Consider the following 19460-nt stretch of genomic DNA (forward strand, 5'->3'; position numbering starts at 1 on the left):
GAACACCTAGTGACCCACTGTGGTGACCCACTGTGGTGATCCACCCCCGTAGTGAGAACCCCTGGTGACCCACTGTGGTGATCCACCCCCGTAGTGAGAACCCCTGGTGATCCACCCCCCGTACTGAGAACCCCTGGTGATCCACCCCCGTAGTGAGAACCCCTGGTGACCCACTGTGGTGACCCACTGTGGTGATCCACCCCCGTAGTGAGAACCCCTGGTGACCCACTGTGGTGATCCACCCCCGTAGTGAGAACCCCTGGTGATCCACCCCCCGTACTGAGAACCCCTGGTGATCCACCCCCGTAGTGAGAACCCCTGGTGACCCACTGTGGTGACCCACTGTGGTGATCCACCCCCGTAGTGAGAACCCCTGGTGACCCACTGTGGTGACCCACTGTGGTGATCCACCACCGTAGTGAGAACACCTAGTGACCCACTGTGGTGATCCACCCCCCGTAGTGAGAACCCCTGGTGACCCACTGTGGTGATCCACCCCCGTAGTGAGAACCCCTGGTGACCCACTGTGGTGATCCACCCCCGTAGTGAGAACACCTAATGATCCACTGTGGTGACCCACCCCCCGTACTGAGAACCCCTGGTGATCCACCCCCCGTAGTGAGAGCACCTGGTGATCTACCCCCCGTAGTGCGAGCACCTGGTGATCTACCCCCCGTAGTGAGAGCACCTGGTGATCTACCCCCCGTAGTGAGAACCCCTGGTGACCCACTGTGGTGATCCACCCCCGTAGTGAGAACACCTAGTGATCTACCCCCCCGTAGTGAGAGCACCTGGTGATCCACCCCCGTAGTGAGAGCACCTGGTGATCTACCCCCCGTACTGAGAACCCCTGGTGACCCACTGTGGTGATCCACCCCCGTAGTGAGAACACCTAGTGATCTACCCCCCCGTAGTGAGAGCACCTGGTGATCCACCCCCGTAGTGAGAGCACCTGGTGATCTACCCCCCGTACTGAGAACCCCTGGTGATCCACTGGGTTTAGAGACGTGGGGTCTTTGCAGTACAGTTCTGTTGAATCAAGGCACTTCATTCAAAAGAGTTAAAGCTAATGATCTCCTCAGTGTTCGGCTACATGACTTGGTTCAGATTACTTTATCGTAAAAAATCCAATAGAATTTGTTTTTTTAGTTTGATATATTTATATTTATTCATGAGATGTTGGTGCAATGTAGTCAACAGTTTTCCATTGTGCCATCATTTTTCCTAGATGCTTTAGAAATGAATTGGGTATATGTGCCACCTAGTGTTTTTTCTTAGAACTACATCCTTAATTGATCCCTCATTGTTGGTTATGGATCAAAACATCTTAGCAGTTAAAATCAATGACTCAGAATCCTTTAGTTACTTCTAGATGTTTTGTAATGGTTGAAGGTCCTAGTGGTAGAATAACATGGAACCCTAACCCCGCCCCCTCCCCGCTGGGAGGAGCTGGTGCGTAAGCCCCGCCCCCTCCCCTGTCGGGAGGAGGAGGTGCTTAAGCAGAGTCTCCTCCCCCTGTCCCTCCCCAGGTGATGAGCTCCACCAACGGGGAGCTGAACACGGACGACCCCGGCGCCGTGCACTCCAACGCCCCCATCACCGCCCCCACCGAGGTGGAGGTCGCCGACGAAACCAAGTGAGAGGAGGGCGGGGCTTACGCCATGCAGAGCAGAGGAGGGGGAGGGAGGAGGAGGAGAGGGGGAGGGAGGAGGGGGAGGGGGGGTGGTGGTGGAGGAGAGGGAGGGGGAGGGAGGAGGGGGAGGGGTGGGTGGAGGAGGGTGGGGGTGGAGGGCGGTGGGGGAGGTGGAGGGCGGTGGAGGAGGAGGGGGGTGGGTGGAGGAGGGGGGTGGTGGTGGTGGGGGGGGGAGGAGGGGGTTGGAGGAGGGGGGTGGTGGTGGTGGTGGAGGGGGTGGGTGGAGGAGGGGGGTGGTGCTCACACAGCTTCATATCGATACAGGCTCCTCTTCCTCTTCCTCTTCCTCCTGAAGTCATTTGATGAGTTTAAGATGAACTCATTTAACTCGTACATTCTTTAGAACACATTTATCCACACATATTAGGCTTGATTCATGTTTCTTTATTTGTATTGAATAAGTTAGAATATCAAAATGAACAATGCACTTATCTCAGAGTACTTCTGGGTTTAGCTCAGATTCTGACCGGCCATCGGCCCCCCCTGGTGGACCCCCAGGGTGGTCCCCCAGGGTGGACCCCCTGGTGGACCCCCAGGGTGGTCCCCCAGGGTGGACCCCCTGGTGGACCCCCTGGTGGGTGAACCAAGGTGTGTGTGTCCCTGGGTGGACCTAAAGCCTTCCGTCTCCCCCACAGGTGCTGTTGTTTCTTCAAAAGAAGAAAGAGGAAAGCCCTCCAGAGGCACAAGTGAGCCAGGGGAGGGGTGAGGGCGGGGGGGAGAGGGGGGAGACCCCAGAGGAACTTGAAACATTCACTGTCCACTTTGACAACGGAAGCAGCAGCAAAGAGGAGGACACGGCAGCGCCCTCCCCCACGTCTCCCTCTCTCCCTCCCACCCTCCCTGCTACACGCCCCCCCCCACCCCTCTCTGGCTCACCCCCCCTCAGGGTGCGGGGGGAGTGTTGTGGTTCTACTGACTTCCACACACTGGTTCCTTTTCCATTTTTTCTACCATGGAGAGAAGACTCCTGTGCTGAAGGCTGGTGGGTGGGGCTGGGGGTGGGGGTGGGGCTGAGGCTGGGGCTGAGGGTGGGGGTGGGAGGATTTGCAGGGGTGGCTTATGGATAAAAAAAAAAGTGCAAAGTTGTACCAATGAAGTGTGAATACCGACCGACGTGAATATGAACTATGGATCTACTGGTGAAGGGTTGTAGATTCAGAACATGGCTCAGCGGGGCCACTGAGAGGTCCTGTAGAACTCGCTCCCCAGCAGCAGATCAACGTCAGACGCATGAACGACACTAATGTCTGCATCACTGAGACGCATCGCATCCATCAAGCAGAATCATCGAGGATCTTTATGTTCTCTTTTTTTCTTTTTTTTTGTAATTGAATCTTCAGTTTTCAAAGCGGACTCCTGGATTGAAAACAAGCTTACTTTTATGTTGTAGCGTTCTGGATTTCTACATTTTTTTTCTCCTTCCTCATACTGGCTTTCTTTGTGTCCGTCAGCGTGGTCTTTGTAGCAGTCACTGGCCTCAGGTACTGTGGAAGGCGGCGAGCGTCTGATATTAAGCTCTCTTATTACTATTATTGCACTTTTGGAGAAAATGAAAAAGTACAGTGAAATTTTAGGTTTGAAATTAACAATTAAGAAAACACCTTAATAAAGACTGATCTAGGAAGTCATTCGCAAGGCATATATATTTATGTATCTATAGCTATAGATATATCCATATATATCTATATCTATATCTAACCCTGGATATATATATCAGATTTACGTACGTATGGCCGCAAATGTTGTGAATTTACATGGAACAGTATAATGTCGTTCGATTTTTATTTCCTACATCGAGAATAATTTCCCAGGAAATCATAGTTTGTGCCTTTCCAAGTAAAATGTTTAAAGCTCAAGTGGTTGTCCAGAAATGCAATTTTATCTTCATTCCCCAAACGTGTCTGTCCATCGTGGTGCTACGAAGTGAAGCCGTGCCACACTTCCCCGGCACACCAGGGAGTCGTCCCCTCTGCCCACGGCCGAAGGGCCCCACCGGGGGGCCCCGCCCCCACCGAGGGCCGGACACAGGACGGAACCAGGGGCCAGTCCCTTCTGCCCCCACGAGGGCCAGACAGGGGAAGGGACCGGGCCAGAACCCTGCTGTGAGCAGCAGCTGGGTTTAAGAGGCACACACCGGCCAGACACTAACCAACGGCCAACTGCCTTTATCTGACCGCTCTGCTGCCTCTCGTCTGACCCAATCAGCAGAAGGGTTTTATGGAAACACACCGTGAAGACTAATGTCAACTGCACAGTTGCGTGTACGTACTGCGCTTGCGTGAGATGCGATGTCTCCTTAACACTGGGCGGCGCTAGTGTCGTGGCAGTAATCCAAAACAGGAAATGACGGAACGGAGCGCAGACGATCAAATAGAAAAATAAAGCTCAGATTGGGTCATTATTTGTTTGACCTGAGAAGACGTTCATTGTTGTCTATGGACATCATTCATTCCATGAAGTGAACACTGACAGTTTTAGCCATGGTCGTCTGGTCCTCGACACCCTTATTTTACTAATGTCACTCGTGATAAATTAGGAATTATGAGAACATTATAATTAACTTGACACTTGAACTTTTCACATTCCAGTATCCCCTGACCAACATCTATGACGCTAGTGCGTAGACTTTGCAGTGATAATGATGCATAAGGCCATTGTTTTTATTGATACTTATGATTCCCAATTGAAACACGGGGAAGGTTCGGGAAGGTTCCGGTTTCTGGACTGGCTGCGGTAATACATCTGTCGATGCTCGCGGGCGAGGTCAGGATGGATGGGAGTCTGGGGTTTCACCTTTGTAGCTCCATGGGTTTCACCCTCTAATTCCTCTTTTCTCAGGGTGTATTTTTGTCAAGTGATTTGGAAGTTGCATTCAAGAGGGGGTGCTAAGATAATACACTAAGCTTTATATTGCATTTTTTAAGTCCACTTATCTGTTCTAATAATCCGTTCTAAAGGATAACGCCACATATTTGCGTAGGCTTAGGCCTACTGCATCTTCCCGAGGCCATCTGCCGTCAGTCGATTATCTCTCCATCATCATGTCTTTGTTTGTTCCAAATTGATTCAAGGAATTATCATTCGACTGTATTAAAATGAAGAGGAGTAGTATCTCCACGAGGAGCCTCTCGCGTTCACTCCCTGGACCATAGCACCACCGTGTGACAACGGTAGTATAATTCAAATAATTAGCTGTTTTCTGTTTTGTACAAATCCACGTCGGGAGCTCGTTGGTGTGATTCACTCGGTAGAACTATTTCCCTGGTTTAGAAAGGTACATTTGAGATGGCCCCAGTTAGTCATAGGCCTAGTTATATAATTTATATGAAATAGGTAGCCTACTATGAAATATAAAATGTGATCAAAGTACTCAAAACGAAAGCACCTTTAACCATAACGACGACTAGGTTTTAATAAAAAAAAGGATTCATCATGAAGGTAACAGTTTAAACTCGACTAAGGGTATACTGACTTAAGCCAAACAGGTGGGAGGCAATTTCAGAGTAAGTTTTTGATTGGCTATTGCAGATCTGCTCACAATGAGCTGGGCCGACAGCAACATGACCAGGATGGGGTCGGAGCCGGATCCCAGCAGGTAGGTCCTCAGACTCCCAGGTGGGTCCTCCCAGACCACAAGGCTGTCCCGACAGTGTTTGGTTTTATCATGACGTCATGCTGATAATAACCGGGGGGGTTGGCTGCTCTGGCCAATCAGTATAACGCAGCTTAGTTTTTCGTGAACCATTTGAACCACACACACACACACACATTCAACTTTTGTTTTGATATATTTATGATTCATAATGCATAATATCCATGACGTCACTTTACTTGGCCTTACTAAACTAAACTGGTGTTGGTGTAAATGGATAGCTTGCCTTGTTGAGGTTAAACCTATACACCTCGGGCTGAATGGGCTGAAATAAAAGATGAAAACATCATGACCCCAACACTATGTCCTATAAATTCTGTTTGAATGACAACAAATGGTTATATTTTCAATAAACAAGACCGTATTTAATGCGATTGTACTGCTATTGAAGACTAATTCTAGACAGAACCATTGAAGAATTCTGTATGGTTTATCTTTTCGCCAAATAATTGTAATGTATAAAAAGGAACTAATATCATCCGCCTATTGTAAACATTTGAATGTATCCTGTAAAAGTATTCAAATGGTTGGAACTTTTCTAATCTTTATATATTCTCTACTCTCTTCTGCTCACAAGAAATGGTCTCTTAACATCAATGCCAACCGTACCCCAAAAAAAAAAGAAAAAAGAACTAACCTCCACCTCCGGACGGGGGCGCTGTAGCACTTCCCGGTATTTCTGGACCACATCAAAAAGACTGGTCAACACATTTTATAACTATTCAGATCCAGCATATTCGGAGTATTTTTTTTTTTAACAAGACTACTAATACACCAATGAGCCGTACAATGTCAATGTACTTTTTTTTAATCGACAGTCCACAGTCTCTATGACCTGGTGGGACGTCCCGTCCGCCGACCCCCGCGGAGCAGAACTGAGCGCTTCAGAGCGACGGCGGAGTCTCTGTTGGCGACACCACGGAACACACTCCAAATTGATTTTCGAGGCGCTCTTAGCGTTCTTGCAAACAAAAAATAAAGTCTCAAAAGTAAGGTATTCTTATTTAAAAAGGCTGGTACTGTTTACTCCTCGCGGGGGATTACTCGGGACTTGAACCACACGATTTTCCTCTCAACACGGACCACCAGGTAAGACTTGTGAACCAGTTTAAAATAAAGCTGTTTAGATTGTCTGTGTAATATAAGTCAATTTGAACGCATCCATCGGCGTCTTCCCACAGCAGAAGTAAACAGTGTTTTTATTGGTCTGTAAGGTCTTTTTGATCTATTGATTCCCTCTTTAAATAACCACAAAATACTTACTCAGATTTCCTCAGCTGAATCAATTGTATTTGACATCAGCCCTGCTATAGGCTATAGAGCATATCGGCGTCTGATACTATCTATTGGCAATAATGATTTTTGATTTTCAAGGGCAAGGACATGATAGACGATATTTACACCTGAAAAGGCCTTTAATGCTTTTGACACAAGCGTCTGAGAAGAAATGCTGTTTTCTACCTAAAACTGTGTGTGCATGATCTCATCGAGGCATAGGCTGCCACATTTCTAACACTTAAAACAATGCTATTAAAGGTTTTGTACAGTTAAATTCACACTAGTGTTTTCACCAGCAAATTAAACGTGGGTTCAGTTGTTTTTGACAGGGGGGAGACATGTGACCGCAGGGTTGGAATCTTGTGATCTACAACCGCTGCTAGAGTCTCTGTGCTTGCGCTGCGGCCACGGAGCAGTGGGTGTTTGACCCACGGCTGCACCCACGGCACTGGCTGAAAACAAGGTTTCAGCCAACAGAAGCAGCAGTGTTCTGTGTTATCATGGTCCAGCAGAACTCACTTTATTTGGCTGTATTCACTGTAGCAGGCTATGTAGCTCCATCGCACCTGGTACACCTACCTAAAGACACACACACACACACACACACACACACACACACACACACACACACACACACACACACACACACACACACACACACACACACACCGAACAGAAGAACGAGAACTGGAATCAGAACTAACACCAAAAATTAAGCCTTCCCCATTTCGCAAGATACCTGACACTCATAGCTAAGACATCTTCCACCTGTGCTCACCCCCTCACACCCCCTCAAACACACACACACACACACACACACACACACACACACACACACACACACACACACACACACACACACACACACACACACACACACACACACACCCTCCCTTAGTTCCCAGAAGGGAGCCTCACAGAGGTACGTTTGTCTGATCCTCTCTCTGGACAGTGCCCCATTTTCCCCAACCTGATTCTATGGCAACAGCCATCTCGCACCCAGCCCCTTGACTTCCCCCCCACCCCTCCCATTCTGGAGACAATGGGGCCAGGAGTCAGCGGCGTCCTGGGGGAGAGTACCGAGGAATGAGGGGGGGGGGGGGTCTAGGAGGGAAGCACTGAGGCGAGACCCCACTGCAGAGTGAGCCAAATGCCTTAAAGGAGAAGAGAGTTATTAGCCCCCCCAGTCCACCGTGGGCGGGCCCGGGGGGCCCCTGACATTTTTATACCGTCCAAAATGGCGTCTGGCGCACTGGTGAAGAAAAGGTCTTGAATGTCACTAAGATGACTTCAGTGGTGGAGAAGTATCTAAAGATGTGATTGTAGAAGGTTTAAGGCGTCAGTAAGTATTAGTAGACGTCTACAGAACATTATACATGCTGTGTAACATTGTTGTACTTCAGGTCTAAGGAAAGATGATATTAACTCTTATTGCTCCTTACAGTTTGCTGTTTTGATTTCTGCCTTTTTCCACGCCCCAAAACGGTCTCTCTTTTTCTTTCTCTTCTGGTATGACCCCCAGGAAGAATGGCTATTGTTAATACATTAACAGCATGGCCTCAAATTCCTGCTTAAAATCATACAAATCAAAACAAAAACAATGATCAGCCAGAGGATGTGAGCTGTGAATGTGTGGACAATATGTGGGTCTGAGGGAGACTCCCGCTGCCTGTGATGTGTGAAGGGCATTATTGTTGTCGGGCTTCTCGTTGCATCCTGGTACGGCCGTCTCCACACCGCCTGCTATGCCTTCTGCTGCTTCACAGAGCGCTGTGCGCTAAGGTCAGCCCCTCGGTGGGTGTGGAGCTGCTCCTGCTCTCTGCTCATGTGGGGAATCAACCGTCGCTCTATTGCCTGACACCCTGAATACTGAGCGCTTTCCTTGCCCTTGTGTGCAACCGGCTTTATTCCAATAATGCAGCAGTACACTGCAGGGCAATATGGCATGCCCATCAATTTCAACCACTTGCCATAAGTCAAACATTTACTTGAAAGTTTCGTGTTAACGAAGCTCTTTAACTCCACACCCTTTCTTATCTGTGAGACAACACCCAGCTGGCTGTAAGCAGCACAGAGCTGTTCCCCGCTCTGACCAGAGCTTCACTTTAAACCGATCTCTTTCGAGAGCATCTCCCTCTTTAACTCCTGGTTGTTCCCTTCAGGTTCTGGTGACCTCAGTGATGTTCGGCCAGCGCTACGACAGCCCCCCGGTCTACAGCCCCCCCTACACCCCGCCCTCCAAGAATGGCTACGGGCCGGCCGGAAGCTTCCAGGCCCCCCGCAGCGAGTATGACCCCTACCCGCCCCCTCCAGGGTCCTACTACGTCGAGGACACGCCCCAGCACTTCTACAGGTGGCTGTCGCCGCCCGGCATCGTGAAGGTCATGATGGGCGTGGTGGTGGTGCTGTGCGTGGGGATCTTTGCGTGCGTGGCGTCCACCCTGATGTGGGACATGCAGTACGGCGGCGGCCTGGGATCTTACGGGGTGGGGTCGGGCTACGGGGGAGGCTATGGCGGGGGCTACGGAGGGGGCTACGGGGGGGGCTACGGGGGGGGCTACGGCGGCGGGAGCTACGGCAGTGGTGGATACGGCGGCTACAACTCCTACCCCACGCCCTCCGCCGCCAAAGGCGCCATGATCGCCATGGCGGCCATCGACTTTGTCGTCATCCTGGGCTTCTTCATCGCCACCTTCTCCAAGAGCCCCACCTTCCGGAGCCGCCGCTTCTACCTGGCCATCCTGATCTGCAGCGTCGTCCTGGCTGTACTGCAGGTACGGGGTCCTGGGTCTCCTGGTCTCCTGGGGTCCTGGGTCTCCTGGTCTCCTGGTCTCCTGGGGTCCTGGTCTCCTGGGGTCCTGGTGTCCTGGGTCCTGGGTCTGAGGTTTATGGAGCTTCAACCCTTTGTGTGTTTATGGAGGAACCCCTGATTCAGATCTGAGCCAACGACTAACCCGCTCCCCCCCACAGGGCATCATCAACATCGTGTACATCGTGGGGGTGAACCCCATGGCCCAGAGCTCCTCCTCCATGATGTACAACCCCATGCTGATGATGTGTCAGAACCTGTACCAGACCAGCTACTCTCAGATGGGAGGAGTGGGCAGCTTTCCCATTTACAACCAGTACCTGTACCACTACTGCTTTGTAGACCCACAAGAGGTATGCCTCTTTCTTCTGCACACGTCATGTTTCATGCTTTTGAAAAACATTTTGTTCTAAGCCCCAATCCCGACTGTCAGCGGCCCAGAGCCCTTAGCCCTGCGCGTAGGGGTAGGGTGTCCCCATTCTAGTTTGGATAGAGGGGTAGGGCCAGGTGGGAGGGGTACATGGCCTCCATACTGAGGTTTTCTGAGGCTCACTCAAAACCGAGTGTTATTAGAAATCTCATAGAAAGCCTTGTGAATCATCGCTGAATCATCGCTGAACTACGCTATGCAAACTAAAGAAAACCACAAATGACAAAATAAGACTAAATAATAATGATGACCATTGTATTAAAGTAGTTTAAGATCATCTTAATATATTAAAGAACATTTCTTTATAACAAGCATAACAACAACACTAGTATGCTGATGGCCTTTCCCCACGCATCCCTTTGCCTATGACGCTTCTATTTTATAGAATGACTTGTTTAATCGATTGATAGCGTGAAATGTAAATGTTGTGAATGATTTGCGAGCCTTCATTCTTTCCTTTCTATATCTGATTAATGTCATTGTGTTAATACCACTGTTGCCATAGTAGGGAGGCAATTTGCTGATCTGCTGCTGACAACTGCCAAAAGATGGCTAAGGTTCACACAACAGAAATCACTACAGATGAAGACGGTATTGTGTGATTTAAAAAGACTGGCGACAAACCTACGTAAACTCCACAGAAGACTACTGCTGGCGTAGCAAGGTCCTGATGGTTGTCCCACTTCACAGGGAAGTCTAGACCACCATCCCCTGTAACTATGTTCCGAGGGGCACTCGTAAAAGAAGGGTAGGAAAGTCAATAAGTGGAGGCTCTGGCCAAAAGCTCTCCCTTATCTTTGGTCAAGTGAATCATGTTCTTCGGTGCAGTTTATCTACGGTCCTGACACACTTTGACAATTTGATAGAGCAGATGTTGCGTTCCATTTCCCTGGGACACTATGGTACTCTGATAATATATGAGTTATCTTCTTCTAACACCATGTTTTTGTTCTGTCCTGATTAATTGTACTACTAGAGATACATCTGAGGTGAATCAGCGTGAAGTCAGGCTTCCTCCTTCAACTGAAAACCTACCCAAAATAGCCAATGTGTGTTGAATAAAGAACATCTTATCAGAATCCCTGCTGATACAATGTCTTTCTTTCCCAGGGCATTGCTATGGCGTTTGGGTTCCTGGTGGTCATCGCCTTGGCTGTAGCTGCCTTCTACGCATACAGAACACGGGGAAAGATCTGGCGCTACGGCAAACCCAACATCTACTGGGAGCGCCCCCCCACAGGGCCTGTGGCCCCCGAGGGCCAGGACGTTGAGGAATGGGTGAGAGACGTTACAGCAGAACAGTCATAAGGGCTTGTGATGAATTCACCTAGCAGTCACACACACGGCCGGGGTGCAGCGACGATGGTCATCGCATCATTAAATACTATTTTCTATTCATTGTTTTGTTTTATCTTCAAGCAAATACTGGTAGGCCATTTACATTTTCAACATTTGATCACCATTATTTTCTTCCTCATTGACTCTCACGTTGTATAGGGAATAGAGATGCATGATGCCAAATAAGGTTCATTTGGACTTTGAAATGTTTTTCTCCACTTCCATTCAGTCATGAGTTCCCATGTTTATCTTTATGACCTGAAAGTCCATAAGTCTTAGTGGGCTGAAAGTCGATTCTTTCATAGTTTTTATGTATTTACAATTCAAGCATAGATCATGTACATGCCACAGCTAATATTGAACATGTATAAAACCAGCGTACGTGCGTGTGGCCTACTACCGTATTTTCTTGTGTCAATCTCTTGTGTGCTACTGATCCACACCATCATGTTCTTTATTTCACATCGGCAGCTACGCCATTAATCTTATAAAGCACATATTACTCATACACAGGTTTCTTTTTATTATTTTTTATGGTCACCTGTAACTTATCTGTGACTTTTTAACCACTAGTTAACCAGCACGATCCAAATTGTTAGTAACAAATTTCTTTGGATATTATTAGTTGATAAATTTGACGTAAAAAACGGATGGTAAACTTTGGTGCAGTAGAGATCCTCCCGCTGCATGTTGTTGGGTTGGGTTATGTGTTGATGGGTAAGGGTTGAGGTTGGGTTATGTGTTGTTGGGTTAGGTTTAGGGTTGGGGTTAGAGTTGGGTTATGTGTTGTTGTCTGTGAAGCTGTGTTTGAACGCAGTGTTTGACTGGGCTAGCGATTCAGGGTCAGACCTACTGATTACAGCTGTGTGTGTGTCGGTGTGTGGGTGTGTCTGTGTGTGTGTGTGTGTGTGTGTGTGTGTGTGTGTGTGTGTGGGTGTGTCTGTGTGTGTGTGTGTGTGTGTGTGTGTGTGTGTGTGTGTGTGTGTGTGTGTGTGTGTGTGTGTGTGTGTGTGTGTGTGTGTGGGTGTGTGTTCATAGGCTCCTACCTGGTTTCACTCTGACTGATCATTAACCAGCAGAACAGATTGTTGGCAGGCCAGTGGTTTCTAGGGAAACGCCTTGCGGTTATTTAAACATCAACCAGGTGAAGTGTGAATACACCTGAATGGTTATTGGTCGACGTGCATTAAGTCAGCAGAACACTGAATATGAAACAGAGTGAACAATTTCTACTTTTGTCTCCCACTTGAACGAAACAACCCAGACATTATTGAGGAATCTGAAAGAAATGAAACAGCTGGCTGTGTCTCTTTGAAAACATGTCGTGCCCAAGACGACACTTGGAATAGCGCGACATATCTCCTGGTTGTCCTTCCACAGACAACAAACACCACTACAATACCGCTGTCGGCAGAGGGATGAGGGTGTAGGGGTGGGGGGGCAGAGTCCTACTGGGGCTCTGTGTTCACGGGGCTGGACGCACACCAGACTACCAGACACAGGAACAGACTGCAACAAGCTGGATCATGAGCCACACCCAAGGTTGAATCCTTTGACCACCATCCATGTTGTGTGTAATTATGGAGACAGACGTAGCAATGGTCTCCCAGACGGCTTCTTCTTGAATAGTGACTCATAGTATGAACTGAAGGTATAAGAGCCTCTTGGGCTAACGGGCTCCTGGCTTTCCCCGCCGGCCTTTCTGACTTTATATGTTTGTGTCCGCAGCGGGTTCCTCCGGGTGCTCCCGTTCCGACACCTGATAACCCTAACCCTAACCCTGATGACCCTAACCCTAACCCTAACCCTAACCCTGATGACCCTAACCCTAACCCTGACCCTGATGACCCTAACCCTAACTCCTGCCGCCCAAAGCCGAGGCACGGCGCTACAACTGGAGCTGGTTCAAGGGCATGCCACTGGGCCAGCCCGCTGGTCTGAAGAGGTTCATAGTGGGATGACCTTAGTGCTTTAAGTGACCACTGGTCTGAGGAGGTTCATACTGTGATGACCTTAGTGCTTTAAGTGACCACTGGTCTGAGGAGGTTCATACTGTGATGACCTTAGTGCTTTAAGTGACCACTGGTCTGACGAGGTTCATACTGTGATGACCTTAGGGCTTTAAGTGACCACTGGTCTGAGGAGGTTCATACTGTGATGACCTTAGGGCTTTAAGTGACCACTGGTCTGAGGAGGTTCATACTGTGATGACCTTAGGGCTTTAAGTGACCGCTGGTCTGAGGAGGTTCATACTGTGATGACCTTAGGACTTTAAGTGACCACTGGTCTGAGGAGGTTCATACTGTGATGACCTTAGGACTTTAAGTGACCACTGGTCTGAGGAGGTTCATACTGTGATGACCTTAGGGCTTTAAGTGACCACTGGTCTGAGGAGGTTCATAGTGCGATGACCTTAGTGCTTTAAGTGACCACTGGGCTGAGGAGGTTCATACTGTGATGACCTTAGGACTTTAAGTGACCACTGGTCTGAGGAGGTTCATACTGTGATGACCTTAGGGCTTTAAGTGACCACTGGTCTGAGGAGGTTCATACTGTGATGACCTTAGTGCTTTAAGTGACCACTGGGCTGAGGAGGTTCATACTGTGATGACCTTAGGACTTTAAGTGACCACTGGTCTGAGGAGGTTCATACTGTGATGACCTTAGTTGTTAACCTATTCAGGAGCTCCCCTATCTAAGAGGCTGACATTCTGAGAAATTGGTTTGAATCAGGATTTGTTAGTGGCAGGCTGCTGCGGTTGTCTCTGGGCCAGCGATGACCGCACACACTGCTCTCTTTCATTACTGAGCTGAGTGTTGTGTCCTTGTGGTGACATCATCACGGTCGGCTCGGAGGGGGTTTCAAATTCTACAGTAGAACAACAAACGCGTTCTACTACCAAGACGGAGCGTGTCAAAGTGCAGGAGGTTTGCTTTGCTTTTTGTTTTTGTTTTTCACACTTTTTTGTCTTTCGCTGTGGATCTTCCAGATAATTTCCCTCTCTCTACTGCCCCTGCTACTGTACAGATCAGCCTGTCTGCTAGAGCGCCCCCCCCCCCCCCCCCCCCACCTGCCGGACTCAGCGGGGCTCAGACCCTATGCCCCCCCTCCGCAGGGGTGTTGTTCACATTCTTGGGGGACTTCAACCGCGGTTCTCACTCTGTTCTGAAAGAGAGAACTACTCCCAGCAACACCGACGCAAAATAACCATCTCTGTTAGTTCAGCCTGTGTTACCTAACCCTAACTCCCACCTGGTCATCAGCCCTGAGTCGGCTCGGTATCTCGGGGTCGTGATCGTCGTCAGCGCTGACGTTACGGACGTTACAAACGTAACGTCAGCGCTGACGTTCACAATCCTGCAGAATGTGAACGAGGGGTCGACCTGGGGTCAACCTGGGGTTGACCAGGGGTTGACCCCGGGTTGACCCTGGGCTGACCCGACCCCTGGTGGCCCGGCCCAGGGGCACTCTTCTTTCCCCGTCCCCTTCCTCCCTGCTCACGTCACTATGGACAGGAAGCTGTCATTATGGACAGGAAGCTGTCATTAGTGCCAGGAAGCTGATTCTGAGCAACATGTTGAACCACAGAGGAGCCTTTACCTTCGCAGGAAGGGCGTGTTAGTTTAGCTGTTCATAAGCATCCACTCCCTTCAGCTTCAAGAATAATAAAAAAAGTAATATTTATTTATATATAGTAGCAATAATAATTATAATATAAATGATCTTTGTCCCTAACCCTGATTTATACTGACATAAATCTTGAACTTTTTGGTTTCTTGGTTATCTTGTCGAATGCACTTACTTTAAATCACTTTGGATTATAGCGTCAGCTGAATAAATGTGATGTAATGTAACCAGAAAGATATTTTATGTGCACCATTACAGGTGCAGAAGAAGTTATAGGAAATAACATTGAAAACGTATGTTGGAATTTGCTGTTTTGATTCAAAGCAATCTTATAAAATCGGATTGCCTTCTAGTTAATAGTTTAGTGTTTAATTTAAAAAGTAGTTTGCTTCTAGAATCTGACAAATCAAGCAGGTAATCCGTGTTTGACTTTGCAGACCAATCACACGCAAGAATGCTCTCTCCGGATTAGCATTCTTTCTTCTGCTATCATTTAGAAAAAACATTCTCATCTCCCACAAACACTGCTGCCAAAAATGAATGTAGCTCAATTCCAAGGCTTTGTGTGATGGACTTTAGAAACCTGAGAGATGATATGTCGACCTGTTTCATCCTGGTTAGTTGAACCGTGTTCGGGTCATTATTCTGTAAAAGAAAAAAATTCCTTAAAGAGGGGAAGGAAATGAGGTTGTCTGGCAGGTAATGAGTCAGTTCCTCCGCTGTAAAGACAGCGCTGCTGCTGCTGCTGCTTCCCCTGACGTGGGCTGGGTGTCCCACTGGGCTCCTGCTGCTGCTGCTGTTGTTGTTGTGGTTGTTGTTGTTGTGGTGGTTGTAGTTCCCCTGACGCATGCCCTCTGTCCCGCTGGGCTCCTGTTGTTGTTGTTGTTGTTGTTGTTGTTGTGGTTGTAGTTCCCCTGACGCGTGCCCTCTGTCCCGCTGGGCTCCTGTTGTTGTTGTTGTTGTTGTTGTTGTTGTGGTTGTAGTTCCCCTGACGCGTGCCCTCTGTCCCGCTGGGCTCCTGTTGTTGTTGTTGTTGTTGTTGTTGTTGTGGTTGTAGTTCCCCTGACGCGTGCCCTCTGTCCTGCTGGGCTCCTGTTGTTGTTGTTGTTGTTGTGTTGTTGTTGTTGTTGTGGTTGTATTTCCCCTGACGTGTGCCCTCTGTCCCGCTGGGCTCTTGTAGTTGTTGTTGTTGTTGTTGTGGTGTTGTTGTTGTTGTTGTGGTTGTAGTTCCCCTGACGCGTGCCCTCTGTCCCGCTGGGCTCCTGTTGTTGTTGTGGTTGTATTTCCCCTGACGTGTGCCCTCTGTCCCGCTGGGCTCTTGTTGTTGTTGTTGTTGTTGTTGTTGTGGTTGTATTTCCCCTGACGTGTGCCCTCTGTCCCGCTGGGCTCCTGTTGCTGTTGTTGTTTTTGTTGTTGTTGTTGTTGTTGTTGTTGTTGTTGTTGTGGTTGTATTCCCCCTGACCGTCCCCTGTCTCTGTCCGGCTGGGCTCCAGGTGAACAACGTGGAAAAGAGCCAGGACGCCCCCACCCTTGTGCTCTCTGAGAAGTCTGGGGGGCAGCTCAACAACTCTGCCAACAGTGTTACATCCTACAGCCTGGACAGAGTCCTCAGACCCTCTGTGCCGACGGACGACTACGTCAACGAGTGAGTTCAACACAAACAACACAAACAACACAAACAACACCACCTTATTACCACAAAGGCTGAACCGTTGGTCGTACTTGCTCTGCCACACAGTGACATCAAACCAGCTATTTTTGCATGAATGGGAATAATGCTACGTGCAAGATCTGGGCGATTGTTTACTAACGGTGGATTGGCGGGTCAGGCGTTTACTGCTTTCACCTCGGCACTAAAGCAGTCAATGTTCATTCTGATGCCCTCGCTCTGAAAGATTCAAACGGACTTGACCTTTTGAGGACTTGTTAATATAACACACTAGACAATTATGAAAACATCTGTCACTTAGAGGAGTATTGATTATGAGCGATGAGCATTTAGAATGTTACATTGTTTTAGTGATTATGATTTCTAATCTCGCAAGGATTTCAACACTACTATTTCTACAATATAGTATGTATATACAATGTAGTGTATAACTAACCCATAACCATCAACACACCTTCATGAAGTGGTTTGTAATGGGTAGTCGACAGCAGTGCTGGCTCCCTGGGTACTATTGTATGGCAGGATGTCCAACCTACAGAATCACTTGAAACATTACACATAATGATCCACGGAGCCCAGAATAACCACAAATATAACTTGGTCAGACAGTATTTGCAGGGATTGACAGCAGGATCTAAACATACTACTTAAAATGTTTTATGTTAATATCAACATGTCACCCTGTGACGTTGTGATCCCACTCCTTGTAGCTTGTCCATCACTTAACCTTGCCAGTAACTTTACTTGCAGGCTACTTTCTGTGAGCCATCCTGTATCTTTCCTGCAAAGGGTTAGGGTTAACCCATCCCCTGGCTGTGGTGGAAATTCCTCTACAGATCCTTCCGACACACCCATATGAATTTGCTTGCTCTCTTCTTGTAGTCGTGGTCCCACTGCCAGAGGCCAGCTACCATTTTAATAAGAAGCAGTCTTGTAGACTTGTAGAGTCAGTATGTGTGACTGTAGGTCACTGGCGCCTCCATATGAGACCAAACACTGGGTTACACTGCCAATGGTTTAGTACCGCTTCTGCTTTCTTTTAATAACCATTATAGGATACTAATCTCTCTCTCTCTCGCCCTCGCTCTCTTTCTCTCTCTCTCTCTCTCTCTCTCTCTCTCTCTCTCTCTCTCTCTCTCTCTCTCTCTCTCTCTCTCTCTCTCTCTCTCGCTCTCTCTCACCCTCTCTCTCTCTCTCTCTCTCTCTCTCTCTCTCGCTTTTGCAAAACCTTTCACTCTGAACACCGTCACGTACACAAGCTGATTCAAATAGAATAACTTCTTCTTTGGTTGTTGAGCTCTTCAGCCAATGGTGAAACCTACTGGTCGTTCTGGATGGTTCCTTCCCACAGAACCATGTTGGACGCGAGCCCAGGTTGGCTGAGCCTCTGACGGCGTCTGACTTTAAGAGGCTGTTGACAGGAAGAAGGAATGTGTGTCCTCCAGCCACGGCCGAGTGGGCCCAGATCAGGGACCTTAACCCCCCCCGTCCCCCAGGGACCCGCCCAGTGCAGGGACCTTAACCCCCCCCGTCCCCCAGGGACCCGCCCAGTGCAGGGACCTTAACCCCCCCCCCCGTCCCCCAGGGACCCGCCCAGTGCAGGGACCTTAACCCACCTCGTCCCCCAGGGACCCGCCCAGTGCAGGGACCTTAACCCCCCCCGTCCCCCAGGGACCCGCCCAGTGCAGGGACCTTAACCCCCCGTCCCCGTCCCCCAGGGACCCGCCCAGTGCAGGGACCTTAACCCACCTCGTCCCCCAGGGACCCGCCCAGTGCAGGGACCTTAACCCCCAGAACAGCTCCCCCCCCCCCCCCAACCCAGAGCAGCCCCACCCCCCCAGGACCCCCCCCCCCCCCCCCCCACCCAGAGCAGCCCCACCCCCCAGAGCAGCCCTAACCCCCTCCCCCCCTGTCCTCCAGGTACTCGGAGCGCCCCAGCCGCCCGTCGGAGGCGTTGTCCCAGGGGGGCGGGGGCCGGACCAGCTCCAGCCCCTCTGAGGAGACCGGGGGGGGGGTCCGCAGGCCGTCCGCCCACCGGGGGAAGAGGCGTCGGCAGAACCCCGAGCTGGACGAGTCCCAGTACGAGACGGAGTACACCACGGGGGGGGAGACGGCCAACGAGCTGGACCCGGAGGAGTGGGACAGGTGAGGGGGGGGAGGGGACAGGTGGGCGGGGGGGAGGGGGGCAGGTGAGGGGGGGGGGAGTGGGGAGTGGGACAGGTGAGGGGGGGGGGGGGACCGGTGGGCGGGGGGGAGGGGGGAGTGGGACAGGTGAGGGGGGGAGTGGGACAGGTGAGGGGGGGGAGTGGTACAGGTGGGCGGGGGGGAGGGGCGAGTGGGACAGGTGAGGGGGGGGAGTGGGTGAGGGTGAGGGTGAGGGTCAGGCTGCTAACACCCTCCGCTAAGCCCCATGGTTAAAGCTCAGTGAAGCTTACTGAAAGCTGGGGCCCAATACCCAGGTCCTTCTAATGACATGTGGTCTCTCCCCCTCTTTCACATACACACGCACGCACGCAGGCACGCACACACGCACACACACACACACACACACACACACACACACACACACACACACACACACACACACACACACACACACACACACACACACACACACACACACACACACACACGCACACACATACACAGTATTGGAGCAGCATAACTAATCCTGTTAGCTATGCAGTATAACATGGGCTCTCTCTAAGAAACTAGCACAGCCTCACTAACTAACTGAAGCAGTAAGCCACGACTGCTTGTGGTTTGCCAGTGTTGATAAGATATTGTTTTGGCTGAAACAGCAGGTTAGGATCACATGCCCTCTTGTCCACTCAACCTGTCTTGCCCCTTGTCGTTTACCCTCTCCTTCTTCTCTCTCTCTCCCTCCCATCCCCAGCGTCTACCCGGTCATAACATCAGTCTCCCAACGCCACGAATACAAGCGGGAGTTTGACTCTGACCTC

General features: G+C 49.7%; 2 protein-coding genes across 4 annotated transcripts in view; both read left to right on the forward strand.

Moving 5' to 3' along the window:
* Nucleotides 1-5925, forward strand: part of csnk1g2b (casein kinase 1, gamma 2b) — a 37027-nt gene extending 31102 nt beyond the window's left edge. For 2 of the 3 annotated variants that reach the window (XM_056603448.1, XM_056603450.1), the window contains exons 9-10: nt 1530-1636; nt 2329-2670. In XM_056603448.1, coding sequence (XP_056459423.1) covers nt 1530-1636; nt 2329-2383 — 162 coding nt within the window. In that variant the 3' untranslated portion in view covers nt 2384-2670. Of the gene's footprint in view, nt 1-1529; nt 1637-2328 lie in introns of all 3 variants that reach the window. The other variant, XM_056603449.1, reaches the window with a different exon arrangement.
* Nucleotides 5926-6099: 174 nt separating this feature from the next.
* The window catches only part of si:ch73-61d6.3 (occludin), an 18610-nt gene continuing 5249 nt past the window's right edge, over nt 6100-19460 (forward strand). The window contains exons 1-7 of the mRNA XM_056603446.1: nt 6100-6434; nt 8786-9397; nt 9594-9785; nt 10973-11140; nt 16322-16473; nt 18418-18642; nt 19394-19460. The exon at nt 19394-19460 is cut by the window's right edge and continues 105 nt beyond it. Coding sequence (XP_056459421.1) covers nt 8804-9397; nt 9594-9785; nt 10973-11140; nt 16322-16473; nt 18418-18642; nt 19394-19460 — 1398 coding nt within the window. The 5' untranslated portion in view covers nt 6100-6434; nt 8786-8803. The remainder of the gene's footprint in view (nt 6435-8785; nt 9398-9593; nt 9786-10972; nt 11141-16321; nt 16474-18417; nt 18643-19393) is intronic.

The sequence above is a fragment of the Gadus chalcogrammus genome, chromosome 12 (assembly GCF_026213295.1).
Source record: "Gadus chalcogrammus isolate NIFS_2021 chromosome 12, NIFS_Gcha_1.0, whole genome shotgun sequence".
NCBI lineage: Eukaryota > Metazoa > Chordata > Actinopteri > Gadiformes > Gadidae > Gadus > Gadus chalcogrammus.